The sequence below is a fragment of the Mustela nivalis genome (genome assembly GCF_964662115.1).
Source record: "Mustela nivalis genome assembly, chromosome: 5".
Lineage (NCBI taxonomy): Eukaryota > Metazoa > Chordata > Mammalia > Carnivora > Mustelidae > Mustela > Mustela nivalis.
In genome coordinates, this window is record NC_139024.1 from 154,806,874 (window position 1) to 154,821,267 (window position 14,394).

The 14,394-nt window shown below is 42.6% G+C and overlaps 1 protein-coding gene across 11 annotated transcripts in view; it reads right to left on the reverse strand.

Moving 5' to 3' along the window:
• The window catches only part of CARMIL1 (capping protein regulator and myosin 1 linker 1), a 297,975-nt gene that overhangs the window by 126,700 nt on the left and 156,881 nt on the right, over nucleotides 1-14,394 (reverse strand). For all 11 annotated transcript variants that reach the window (XR_014311992.1, XR_014311993.1, XM_082731456.1 and 8 more), the window contains exon 12: nucleotides 4,185-4,271. Coding sequence is in view for 9 of the 11 variants with exons in the window: in XM_082731456.1 (XP_082587582.1) it covers nucleotides 4,185-4,271 (87 nt within the window). In the remaining 2 variants the exon portion in view is untranslated. The remainder of the gene's footprint in view (nucleotides 1-4,184; nucleotides 4,272-14,394) is intronic.

Consider the following 14,394-nt stretch of genomic DNA (forward strand, 5'->3'; position numbering starts at 1 on the left):
CATGTTTGTCCTTGAGAGGATGAACGATCACCACATCCCTCTCTTTCTGTTTCACAGTCATGAACAAATAAAATAAATAAATTCAAGTTGGTCTGCTCCATCTTAAAAAAAGTTGGACCACACAGCACGGTGATTATAGTTAATCCCATATCGTGTATTTGAAAGCTGCTGAGTGTAGATCATAAACGTTCTCATCACAGGGTAAAAGAAAATTGGAACTGTGTGTTGACAGATGTTAACTAGACTTATTGTGGTGATCACTTCACAATATATAGGTAGGAAATCATTATCTTGTATACCTGACACTAATTTTAAAAAGTTATACCTATGGAGCACATGATAAATAATTAAAATTTTTTTAAGGTTTCATTTATTTATTAGAGAGAGAGCAAGACAGAGAGCACAAGCATGGGGAGCAGCAGGCAGAAGGAGAAGCAGGCTCCTCGCTGAGCAGGGAGCTAGATGCGGGACCCAATCCCAGGACCCCGAGATCATGACCTGATCCAAAGGCAGAGGTTTAACCGAATGAGCCACCCAGGCGCCCAATGATTAATACTTTTAGTGTGTAGGGAATATATATAAATTAAGAAGGAAGATTAACATGGCAAATAGAAAGGTAACAAAGGATGGGAACTAGTAACTTCCTCCAAAAGATCAATGACCAAGAAACGGGAGGGTGCAGGGAGTGGGGGCTGGGGAAGAATTTACCTCAGCAAGACGTGAAGAAACTAAAATTCAAATATCAGAACACTTGGAGGCGCCTGGGTGGCTTAGTCAGTTAACTGTCTGACTCTTGGTCATGATCTCATGGGTCGTGAGATCAAGCCTCACCCTGGGGCTCCCTGCTCAGCAGGGAGTCTGCCTGAAGATTCTCTCCCTCTACCCCGCCCCCACTCGTGAACACTCTCTCGCTCTCTTTCTTAAATAAATAAATCCTTTTAAAAAATCAGGACACTTTTGCTTACATGCTTGTTAAAAAAAGAAAAAGAATAATATCCACGGGTAGTGGGAATGTGGATACTTGGACAAAGAACTCGGAGGACAACGTGACAACGAATACACAAAGAAAGCGTTAAAAAAAAAATGCACGACCTTTGGGATTTAACAATTCCACTTAGAGAAATTTATCCTCAATGAGAAGGTAACAAATGACCAGTAATTACATACAGAAGTCACGTTAGCACTGTTTGCCTTGCTGAAAAGGTAGAAACCCCACAAATGTTCACTAACAGCCCACTTCAGTCAATTATGGGGTGTCCCCCGCATGCTGGAACAGCATATGCGGCCACTGAGAGCACTCACGGGTTTGTGGTCACAGTATCCAACGCCGAGAGAAAGTTTACAAAATGGCAAGCCTCCTGTAATACCATTTGTGTGTGTGTCTGTACGTGGGCAGACAGAACAACTACGCACAGACAGACAGACCAACTACATACAGACAGAAGCTGCATGGAAGGCAGGTGCCGGGCGTCAGCGGGGGCAGTCTCCTAATGGTGTGGCACAGGCATGATGAGTAACTGTGGCTTTCTTATTTATACCTTCCAGTATCTTCTAAATCTTTACCATGAATATACAATGCATTGATAATCGTCAGAAAAAGGTTTCTATGAAACTGATTTGCTGGAGTAGAGAAGTGGTAACGTCATTGGACGGCACTTAGCTTTGAGACCTGTGGACGGCTTCCAGCCCTAGCACAAAATACAGACTCCTGGGCAAATGTGCCCCTTTGGGAAGTCACTAGAACGCCTAAACCTAACTGTCTGCGCGTCAAATCATGAGACTTAGAGGAATAACCCCAATTTCAAATCGCTCTTAGGGTAACTGTGTGGTGGGAATAAAGCAGGACTAGGTGACTGTAACAGGACCCAGGGACCGCTTGGCTGGTGACCCGCTCGCCTGTGACACATGCAGTAGGGACCCAGAACAGGCCAGGTGCCAGAGACGCAGCAATGGCGGAGGCAAAGGCCTTACTGTCCGGAAGCTCCCAGGCTAGGACACAATCAACACATAATTGGAAACAGGCTAAAGCAGAGGAATATGCAAAGTGCGATGGAGCAGAGAGACAGAAGCATCCACTTGTGCAGGGTGGGGTAAGAAAAGGCTTCAGGGAGGAAGGGGGACAGATGCTCAGTCTCACAACAGGGGCAGGACTCAGAAGGCCCAGGGCAGGGGACCCTGGGGTTGTCCGGGGCGGAAGGAGAAGCATGTGAACACACAGGACAGAGCAAGATGCGGACAGTGATGGTGGTGGGGCCCTTTTTGCGCCAAAGTGCACGGTGTGTACATGAACTCACTTTGTCTCACCACCTCTGAGGAGGTACTTTTTTTTTCTTTTAAAGATTTTGTTTATTTGACAGAGCCAGAAAGAGCATGAGCAGGGGAGGGGCAGAAAGAGAGCCATAAGGAGACTCCGTGCTGAGTGTGGAGCCCCACGCGGGGCTTGATCCCACAACCCTAAGATTATAACCTGGGCCAAAATCAAGAGTCAGATGCTTAACTGATGGAGCCATGCAGGTGCCCCACAAATCAGTGTTTTATAAAATAAACTAAAGTAGGAATGCCTGGGGGGCTCCGTCGTTACATGTCTGCCTTCCTCTCAGGTCATGATCCTGGGGTCTCGGGATCGAGCCGGTCGGGATCCCTGCTCTGCAAGAAGCCTGCTTCTCCCTCTGCCACTGCCCCTGCTTGTGTTCCCTCTCTCGCTGGGTCTCTGTCAAATAAATTAATAAAATCTTAACAAAATAAAATAAAATAAACTGAAGCTCTCCAAGAATATATATAAGGGGAGATGTGAGATAATAGAAAATACATATCTATCGGTCTCTGACCCCTATTTATGGAACAAAGTTCCCTAAACCCTCATAATTTCCAAACTATTAAGAGCACTGAGGGCATCTTTTGTTCTATTGAGATGACTGTGGCTGAGCTCCTGGAGGGGGCTGGTCACCAGGGAGACGCACCCATGATTAGAAGCTTCCCTCCCTCCACACCCATTCTCCAGGAAGAGGAGAAGGGCTGGAGACTGAGTTAATACTTGACCATGCCTATTGGAGAAGCCTCCAGAAAATCCCAACAGAATTGGGGGGTTTCCAGGCTGGCCAACGCATCCACACCAGGAGGGTGACACAGCCCAGCTCCACAGGGACAGACACGCCTGCACTCAGGACCCTCCCACACTTTGTCTTATGTATCTCTTCACCTGGCTGTTCACCTGTGTCCTGTATCAGATTCTTTAAGAAACCAGCAAACACAGTATCTTCCTGAGTTCTATGAGCTGCTCTAGCGAATTAACCAAACCCAAGACGAGGTCTTTGGGACCTCCAATAACCGAGGCTGGCAAATGGGGTCTCAAGGATGACTGGGAGCAATCTAATGGGTCTGAGCCCTTCACCTTCGGGATCTGGGGCCATCTCTGGGTAGACAGTGTCCGAACTGAGCGAAATGGTGGGACACCCAGCTGGTGTTGCCGAGAACTGCTCAGTGTGAGGAAAAACCGCCATGGATCCGGGGACCAGGGGGAAGTGTTTGGTGTGAGTAGTCAAGGAGACACACAGGAAAGGGAAGCACAAAGGAGGGAAAGAAGTCTGGTTTCACTCTACAGGATGAAAGACTTTCTAAGCAGAATACAAAGCACGTACAAAGGCACAATGCACACAGGGATAAATCAAGCATTATGGGGTGCTGATGTGAAAACGTAACGACAGAACGGACAGATTTATGGAACAACCAGATACAATGAGAGGAGGGTAAGTGGAGTCAGCAAAGACCCTGGGGAAGGAAAGGCAATCTCCAGAGCAGGACAGAGCGGGTAGAGGTGTGATGTGACTGCCCAGTTAGGTTCACCAGTTTTCCATGCAGGAGACCATCCATGTGACTGTGTTTGTGACTGAGGGGATGGGGGTGGGGGCGGGGGAGCAGAGGCAGGGGCAGCCCAGGTAAGCATCCCCCCACCCAAAGTCAAAAAGTTAAATACTCTATTTCAAAGTTATGCTCTATCCTGAAAGCATTTCACTTTAGACAACCAGAATTCCAATTACACCACTTCTTTCTCTTGTAACCATCAGAGTACTGTAATATGTACCCAGATACATAACGGAGCAATAATTTAATTCTAACTATTTAAGGTAGCATGGTGTAGCAGAAATATTACAGAAATAAAGCAAAGTAAATAACATGTACTGTACCTTTAGGTGACAATGAGGTTTTAGATAAATTTAAATGCTTTAATCCCTTTGGGAGTTTGGCAAATTGAATACTTAAAGAGGACACACCTGAGAAAGGAGGGAAAAAAAGATTATTAGAATGTTCAACTTCTCAGAATTGCATTTGTTTTACAATGCCTGAAAATTAACTTAAATTTGATTCCAACTTAAGCGATCATTTTTTTTCTCATGTCAGGCTTTATTTTCTAATTATCTACCCTCACACCTTCTTTTTTTCTATTCTCCCTAAAGGATAGGAGAAAAGAAAGATTGCTTAATTAAGAATAACAATATAAAAACTTTACTATTAGAGATGTTTTTCTTTGGACTAAAGTGTTACCCTCTCCTCTACAGTCCTATTTCAAATGCAAATACTCTTAGGAAGAGTGGTATAATTGCTTCTTTTTAACCTGTGTCTTAATGAGTTGATCACTCTTCTGGGTGAGCAGATGCACACTACTTAATTATTGTCAAGAAAACGGTATATTGTTAACTCTTCAGCTAACAGCTTCACCTTTAGTACATGGATTCTAATATTTAATTAGCTATGGCTAACAACCTCAGAGTGTGTTTAACTTCTTACAGGTAGGTTGTGCAACTTGAAAAAGCACAGTATGAAAAACCAGAGAGTCTCTAAATTTAATGACCAGACTGGGAGACTGAATACCAGCTTACTCACTCAAGGACTGCAATGAAAGTAAGCAATTCCTGTAGGTCGTTCAACCAGCTCCCTGCTACATGTGAGTTATCGCCTTCCCAGGGGCACGTTCCTGGGAAGGTTCCTGAAATAATAATAACCATATGGTCTCCGAGACTGATTCTCAAACTCCATGCACTGATACAGAACTACCAAGTTGGTCGCTGCCCTATCATATAACCTCCATGCTCTATACACTTTTTCAAAGTTTATCAAGAAACACCTACTGTAGTAGTTAAAGTGATAGTAGAGCACTAAACCTCTAGTTGGGTGTCTCCCCAAGGACGGTGGGTGTTCTGAGAGTCCCTATTTACTTCCCCATGTAATTTCCCAAGTAAGTTTGAAAATCACTGGATTAAATGATGCCACACAGGTTTGTTTATGTGAATAGTTCTCGAAATCTGAATATGCTAATCCATGTTATTAATTACGAAGAAGGCACAGGCCTGGCATTTAGCTGATAGAGTCTTGTAAAAGAATATATAATTAATCAGTTAATAGGAACACAGGGAAAAGGGAACCATTTTAGAAATGTAATTAATCCTTAATCCAAAGAGTAGAAAAGGAGAAAAAAGAACAACGAAAAAATGAGGAAGAAATAAAACAGACATACAGTAGATTGCTATACAAATAAATCAATAATTACAATAAATGTAAATGTTCTAAATAAAAAAAATGTCAAAAATGTATTATCTAAGCAAAAAAAATCAGGTGCTTTCAAGAAACACTCAGAAATCCATGTATTCAGAAGTGAACCTAAAAGCATGTAAAAAGTTATATGCTGCAAACACTAACCACAAGAAAATAAGTATGTCTGCAATAATATAAGACTAACATTAGATTTTAAGAGGCAAAGAGCTAAGTGAGACATTTCATTAATGAAGATGAAATAATTTTAAATCTGTATGGTCTGAATTACAGTCTCAAGATGTATAAAGTAAATCTAACAGTAACAGAAGGAAAGTAATATTATTATATACACTATATATACATACATGTGTGTGCTACCTTGCAACAGTGGGAGATTTTTAGACACATCTCTGTCAGATGATAAAACAGATTTAAAAAAAAGGATATAAACACATAGATAATACCAAGAACACAATAAAGTGTTTGAAATATTTAAACCACTGTACCTAGTAACTGCAGAACTTATTTCTTCAAAGTACACATAGAGCCTTTATTCACCTAAAGCGACAATATGCTGAGCTTCATGAAAAGCAAGTCTCAACAAATAATATAGAGGAAGTTTCTTAACTGCTGTGAAATCACACAAAGCACATTCTCCAACTGCTACCACTATATGAAATTAACATAGGAATTATAGCAAAAAGAGAATTAGAAAATCCCCAAATCATTAGAACAGAAGCAAGGTATTTCCAAATAAAAAATGAGCCCCCCCCAAAAAAAAATCACAAAGGAAATCTTAAAAATATTTTTATTTAAATTTTTTTTTAAGATTTTATTTATTTATTTGCCAGAGAAAGAGAGAGCACACAAGCAAGGAGAGCAGCAGGCAGAGGGAAAAGCAGGCTCCCTGCTGAGCAAAGAGCCCGATGCAAGACTCCAACCCAGGACCCCGGGATCATGATCTGAGCTGAAGGCAGATGCTTAATGTTCTGAGCCACCCAGGTGTCCAAAACAATATTTTTATTTAAATTTTTAAAAACTATGATATCAACATTTTAGGGATACAATTAGAGGCATGCTTAGAGTGAAATCTATAGACCTACTTATGTTACTAAAAACAAAAAAAAGCTGAAAACTATCTAAGTATCCATCTCAAAGTAGCTGAAAGAAAAGCAGCAAATTAATCTCCACTCCATCCCCATAAACAGGAGGAAAAAAAGATAACAAAGGGAAGAAATCCATTAAATAAGTAAATTTAATAAATCCTCTTCTTCAAAAAAACTAATAACATTAATGAGCCCCAGAAAGACTGTTTTTTTGTTTGTTTGTTTCTTTTTTAAAGGAGAAAAAGAGAAGGATCAAATTATCAAAATCAGAAATAGAAAAAGAAATACTAGTAGAGATCCTACAGACATTCCAAATATAACTAATTTCCTAATAAAAAATACAATTTACCGAAACTTACATAAGAAGAAATAGATAATCTTGGGGTGCCTGGGTGGCTCAGTGGGTTAAAGCCTCTGCCTTTGGCTCAGGTCATGATCCCAGGGCCCTGGGATCAAGCCCCATGTCTGGCTCTTGCTCAGTGGGGAGCCTGCTTCCCCCCTCTCTCTCTCTGCCTGCCTCTCTGCCTACTTGTGATCTCTGTCAAATAAATAAATAAAATCTTAAAAAGAAGAAGAAGAAATAGATAGTCTCAATAGTTTTCCCTCTATGCAAGAAAGTAAACCCATTATTAAAAACCTCTCCACAAGGAAAAGCAAAATTTGCCTAATATAAAAGAGTATATACTATGCAATGCTATTATTTATGAAGTTCAAGAATAAATAGAGCTAACCTCTATTTATCATATCTATCATAACAGAAGTTCATAATAATTACCGTTTCTGAGCCGTAGAGGGCAAGGATGAAAATCACCAGCGCAAAGCAAGAGGGAAGACTGTAAAGCTTGTAAAGCACTGATGATGTTCTTTGTCTCGAGCTTGGTTTTCATGATGAGTGTTCACTTTGTAAAGAGTCAGTAAGATATAAACTTGGGGTTTGTGAACCTTTCTGAATGTACATTACACTTCAATGAAAACTTTTACTTCCCAAAGCTTGGGCATGGGAGATAACAGAGGAGAAAATGGAGATGGCCATGGGTATGGTGATGTCTTTTTAATGCCTTTTTAGATGTGACACCAAAGGCAGGATCCGTGAAAGACTAACTGGTAAGCTGGACTTCGTTAAATTAAAAAAGTTCTGTTCTGCAAAAGGCAACGTCAAGAGAAGACAAGCCACAGACTGGGAGGAAGTGTTCTCAAGGACTGATATTCAAAATATACCAAGAACTCTTAAAATTCAACAATAATAAACAAGCCAAATGAAAAGGAGCCAAAGACCTTAACAGAACTCTCAGCAAAGAAAGTACACAGACGGCAAACAGGCATATGAAAACATGCTGTACACCCTAGTTCCCCAAGCAAATGCAAATTATGTAATGAGAAGATACTACTACCTACCTACGAGAACGGCCAAAATCAAGAACAGGGCAACACAAATGCTGGCAGCAACTCTCCCGACGGGAACCCATTCATGGCTGGTGTGAATGCAAAATGGCGCAGCCGCTTTGGAAGACAGTTGGTGGTTTCTTATAAAACTTAACATACACCAACATGTGATCCAGCAATCAAGCCAAGGGTGTTGAAAACTACAGAAATTCTTGAAAAGTCAAAAGTATGGAGACAGCAGAAAGAGCAGTGATTGCCAGGGCTGGAGGATATGAGGGGGTGGGGAGGAGGGATGAACAGGTGGAAGACAGGATTTCTAGGACAGTGACGATCCCCCATGATACTGCAATGGTGACTCCGTGTCCTCGCGCATCTGTCCAGATTCACAGAATGTGCACTGAGAGTGAATCCTAATGAAAACTATGGACTTGGGTGATGATGAGATGCTAGTGCAGGTTCCTCCACGGTCAGGAATGTACCATGGGGCGGGGCGGGGCGGGGCTGTCAGTGATAGGGAGGGAGGCTGTGCCTGTGTGAGGCAGGAAGGATACGGGAAATCTCTCCATCTTCCTCTCAATTTTGCTGTGAACCTAAAACTACTCTAAAAAAGATAAATAAATATTTTTCAAAAATCAGGTATGGATTTAGGAAGGGTATCAGATTCTCGCTTTGAAATTCTGGTAAGAGTTATCACTGCCTACCCATGACCAATTCTTTTATATGGTTTTTTATCTAGCAAGGCGTATGTTATGATGATGTTTAAAAACAAAACAAAAAAAACCAAAAAAACCCAAACCTATATCCCATGTCTTCAAATTATGCTGAAAATAGATTAGTTCAAAGTTAAAACCTACCACTCAACTTCAAATCCGTTGTGCTCAGACTGACTTGAGTTGTTTAGCTTTGTGGAGAAAAGGACAATTTTTACATTTTCACTCATTTCTTTGGTGACAGACATACCTGTCAGACCATGTAAAACCCTAAGTGCCTATAACCAGATGCAAGGCTGGAGAGGGACAGTCATTTAAGGTCCCTGAAGACACCACCCGGGCTTTCATTCCTTAATCATCAACTATCTTTAAAAAAGGAAGGAAGACAAAAAGGAGTAAACGACCCAGCATTACTTTTCTCTGGAAATTGAATGATCACACTGTCAACAACAAAAGTAATAAAAAGCAAAGCTCCTGAGCCAGAATGAAGGTGAATAAAGTCATGGTTGATATTTATGTAAAAGAAAAGAAAGTAGGAAAATGTAAACAGAATAAAAAGGAAAGCAGATTCACACGGATAAAAGATGGTCTGTTTCAAGTACTTTCTACCAAATTTCCAATGAAACTTCTAGTTTCTTTCTTTCTTGACAAAATATTTTGACTTCCTAGGCATCCACAAGTCCTAAATATATCACATTTCTTCTTTAAAGAAACACTGGTGCTAAGTGCTAACACAAGAAAAGGCATAAATAGGGTCAACACCGTTTTTGTTTGTTTGTTTGTTTACATAAAAGCACTAAATTGATTTTTTGTTGTTGTTGCTGCAGTGTAATTGACATAGAGCATCCTATCCTATTGGTTTCAGGTATACATCATCACGATTCAGTACATTCACTGATCTTTGAGAAAAGGTAACAGATTATTACACAAAGGGTCCTCTTCCTCTCTGGCAGACTTCGGAAGCGTGGTCTTGGCCCACATGAATAAATTAAGGGTGGCTGGCTGCCAAAATCTCAAGAAAAACAAAAAAAAAATCACCTGCCTGGTACATTCTGGAGCCATTTACTCAGGAGTGCCAGGGAACAAACCAACCATCGAGAAAACATTCCCCCACCAACAAAGGATAAGAAGAGACTTTTCAGCTTTTGGCTAACGTTCTTTAATTCTGCCCCCCAAAATAAAGCAAAATATAGCCCTCGGAGCTGTGAATTAAAACAGAATTTATCACTAGACACTTTCATTTGGAGACTTTACTAAATGGATTACCCTACTTGTGATTTTTTTTTAAGTATGTGTCAAATCTAGAAGAAAAAATGACTTAATTTCTATTTCTCCTTTCAAAACAAAACTACCATGGCTTCCTCGGCTTCAAAATATTTATGCCTCATAAAAAAAGTAATTACAAAATGGTTACTAGTATAATTTGCCATCCGATGTTATTAACTTACAAAGATCAGAAATGAAATTTGACATTGCACACTTATCCTATTAATCATTCATGAATTCAAAAGCCTATAGTAGTATCACATAAAATTCTAGCACTTGGATATTCTAGAATCCATATGATACACAAGCCAGGCAAAAAGATTTAAGGAGGTCCTTGTTAATTGAAGGCATCAATATTAATAGCTTAACAAAATTCTGCACATGGTTCTAGCGAGGGGATGTGGCTAAACAAAAGGCGTCCTTCTTTTCTGTCAGAGAGCACAGAGATTTGAACCTGGTGGATGTGGGAACATAGGTAACAGTTAAAATCATTCCATTCCCAGTAACTCCTACGGCTCCCCTGGAAAGTTCAGACACACTAAGAAACGTAACTAAACGAAATCCAGTGTGGCATTTCCATTTCAAAAATAAGGCCGAGGAGAAAAGGTTCAAGACCTAGGAATATAGGGGGCGACTGTATGATATGTTGGGTGCCTGGGTGGTTCAATGGGTTAAGCCTCTGCCCTTGGCTCAGGTCATGATCTCAGGGTCCTGGGATGGAGCCCTGCATTGGGCTCTCTGCTCAGCAGGGAGCCTGCTTCCTCCTCTCTCTCTCTCTGCCTACTTGTGATCTCTCTCTGTCAAATATATAAATAAATAAAATACATAAATAAATACATAAATTTAAAAAAAAAAAAAGAACTAGGAATATAGAAATAAAAAGACCAGTGGGAAAAAAACGGGAGTCAGCACACCAAACTTTCAAGCACCCTAAAATCCAAAGGTGGGCAGTTTAAAACATACAGCTTCCTTGTTCAGAAAAAGGGAATGACAACATTTGCATGATTTTACTGCACAAGGCTACTGCATGACTCAAAGGAGGCAGTGACAGCTAACACTGATGGGGTGCAAAGCAAGGGACAGGCTCTTCTTGTCCTTTTCTGTGTATTATCTCATTTAATCCTGAGAACAGCTCCATGCACTCAGTATTATTATTAAAGAGGAAGAAACTAGAGTAGCTTCCTGAGCCCTGAGTCATATACAGAACTGCTGAATCACTGTGTTGCACAGCTGAAACTAATGTGACAGTGTATGGTAACTCTACTTGAATTAAAACTTTAAAAATAAAGATGAGGCAACAAACACAGAAGTTGGGTAACTTGTCCCAGTTAACTCAGCTGGTTAAGTGGCAAAGCCCAGAACTGAACTCGAATCTTTTGACTCCAGAACCCACTGGTACACACTGGCAGATAGGAAAGACAGAAAGCACCAAAAAGCAAACAAACAAACAAACAACCCCCCAAAAAACAAACAGAAAAAACAACAACCGTTAAGTGGCAATTCTAGAATCTGTTTCCCTTGTCTTATTCAGCTCAAACCAGATGGTCAGGGGGAAAAAAAATCTGGGTGCTTCAGGTCAACATGTCCAAAAGAAAAACATTTTGACACAGCATTCCAAATCATCTTTAAACAAAATAATCCACTTTAGAACAAAGTGAGGGGAAGAAACGGACAGACATTCCTGACAAGGCTAAGACCATAAAAACGAGGGGAACGGGGAGGGACGACTGGGAAGAAGAGAACATGGGGTTCGGGACGACTGAGGAAGTCCAGCACGCGGGAAGAGCTGCAGTCTCCAAAACTACGCAACTATCACCCAGAAAGTCGTGCTGGATCCAAAGGGTCAGTCACAAGGAAGTGACCGAGACATGGGTCAGCCCGAGGGTCGAGCACAGCAAGTGGATCGAGCGGAGCTGGAGCAGAGATTCCCAGAGATTCTTAAGCCTTTTTTCTACCGTGACCCACACACAGACCCAGACTTGACATCACAATGAAGGAACCTCATACAAAAATAAATACATACACATTTATTAGAAAAGTAAAACTGAAGTTTTCCCAAACAAATGCACTCTAACATTTTCTATTCTTGTTTTTTTTTTTTTTTAAGTTTTTTTTTTTTTTATTTACTTGGGGGGTGGGGAGGGCAAACGCAGAGGGAGAAGCAGAGAAGCAGACTCCTCACTGGGCAAGGAGCCCAGTATGGGACTCGATCGGACCCGGAGCTCAAGACCTGAGCTGAAGGCAGACACTTAACTGCCACCCAGGTGTCCCTGGTATTTTCTATTCTCTTCTATTCCTTCCTCTTTTTTTTTTTTTTTTTTTTTTAAAGAAGGCTCCATGCCCAGCATGATGCGGAGCTTGAACTCCCCACTGTGGGCTCAAGACCTGAACCGAGATGGAGCGTTGGACGCTGACCGACGGGCCACCCAGGCGCCCATTCTTCCTTGCTCCCGTGCCTGTCATGAGCTATGAAACGGATTTCATGAGCTGCTGGTGGGTCTTGACCTACAATCTGAAAGCACGTCAGGAGAGAACTCCGAGAGCCAGCCAGGGAACGGCGCTGGGCCCAAAGCAGAAGAGCTCGTGTGTGCGTGTGGTCTGTTCGCTGCCTGTGCGTCCCTCCCGCACGAGAGAAACAGCAGGGCCCCTCAGTACCGCTCACACGCACGGCACGCTGCTTACGAATTCACACGCGGACCTCCTTCACCAGGTGCCCTCCACAACAGAAGGCTGTCTGTCCTTCGTACGAAGTGTGACAAGGAGACGGAGCGGTCAGGAACAGGAATGTGCTGCATCGACGTTCGTATCACAAAGCAAGGAGCCAAACCTGCTCTCTGAGAGTTTCCAAACAAGTCCCTGAGAGGATGGTTCAGGTACAAAATCAAATTCCACCTGGTGTTGAAATTCCTCAGAATTCTGGGCCGCTAAATGATCTTGCGCTTCCTGGAGTTTCCTCGGTCTCTTTCATACAACCTGCGATTCAATTACACGTTCTTTCCCCCACGCTTTTTACTGTTTTCAAACATTGAATCCCGTCATCGAACAGCTCAGGAAAAAAGATCATGAAATATTGTGCCTGGACTAAAATTCTTATAAATATTTTACACTTAGTTGGATTTCTTGGGGAATTTCCATCCATGGGCAAGAAAAACTACTGAGCACCTTCAGACATTTAGCCTGAAATTTAAAAAAAAAAAAGAAAGAAAGAAAAGGAAAAACCTAGAAGAATATACACAATTTGTGTTCCAGAGGCTCAGCCTCCAAGTGAAGGGAGGAAATGCGGTGCTGGCAGCGGTCCGAGGACACTGGCAAACAGGTCCATGAAGGAATCGAGAAGGGGCCGGAACAAGGAAAAGTTGCAGTTTGAGACAACATTTTCAGGAGCGTCAAAAAGTGTATGGGAGCAGACACTGTATTGGGGAATCGGTATGCACACACGACATGGAGGCAACTGTCCTTGGAACGGTCTGGGGTTTTAGCTCCTGTCCACGGACTGCCAGTCGATGAAAAGATGTCAAATCGTGTCTCAGGGGTAGGACTGGGGGGAACAAAAGCCTGGAAACGTCCTGTTGGAGCCCACGCTCTGATATACAAGACATCTCTCTAAACTTTGCCACAACATTCAGTGCAATTAAAAAGCTACAGAGGAGAATTAAGCGCAAGTCAAACCTAATTTAAAGGAAGTATGTGCTGATCTTGTCCAAGGTCTGAGGAGGCTGGGGAGGATGAGGGACAAGGAGCAGGGACGAAAAGGGGCGGGGGGGGGGGGGGGAGAAATGTCCGCATCTCATCAGAATGCACCAGAACGAAGCAGGAGCCTGCACAGAAGTTTAAACCACACAACGAGGGTCTGACGGGAGGGTCCCGAGTGGCTGCCCCTTGGAGCATACAAGGTTCCCAGCAGACAAGGAGACGAAGGGCCTCACACGCATCCCTCCCTCCAAGACCCCAAACTCAAACTCTGTGTGGTCTTTGGGGTCACGGCTTCTGTCACCTGTGGTAAGGTTTCTGAGGTCCCACCACGTCGTAGCCAGATCGGCCCTGCATCTGTGTCTGTGGCTCAGCTGGGCGCCCCGTCTAGATACCCAGCCCCGTGTCTGCCCGCCCACCAGCCATGGCCGTGGGGCCCTAACGAAGAACCCTGCAGTGAGTGTCCATTCGCACGTCCGGGTTGGGCGAAGGCTCCACTTCTCTTCAGTGATTTCTGGGAGTGGAACCATGGGGTTGTGTGGAATCCATGTCTAGCTTTATTCTTTTTTAAAAGATTTATTGATTTAACAGAGGCGGGGGGCAGAGGCAGAGGAAGAGTCTAAAGTGGACCCCGCACAGAGCACAGACCCCGATGTGGGGCTCGGCTCCAGAACCTCCAGATCACCATCAGAGCCAAAACCAAGAGTCGG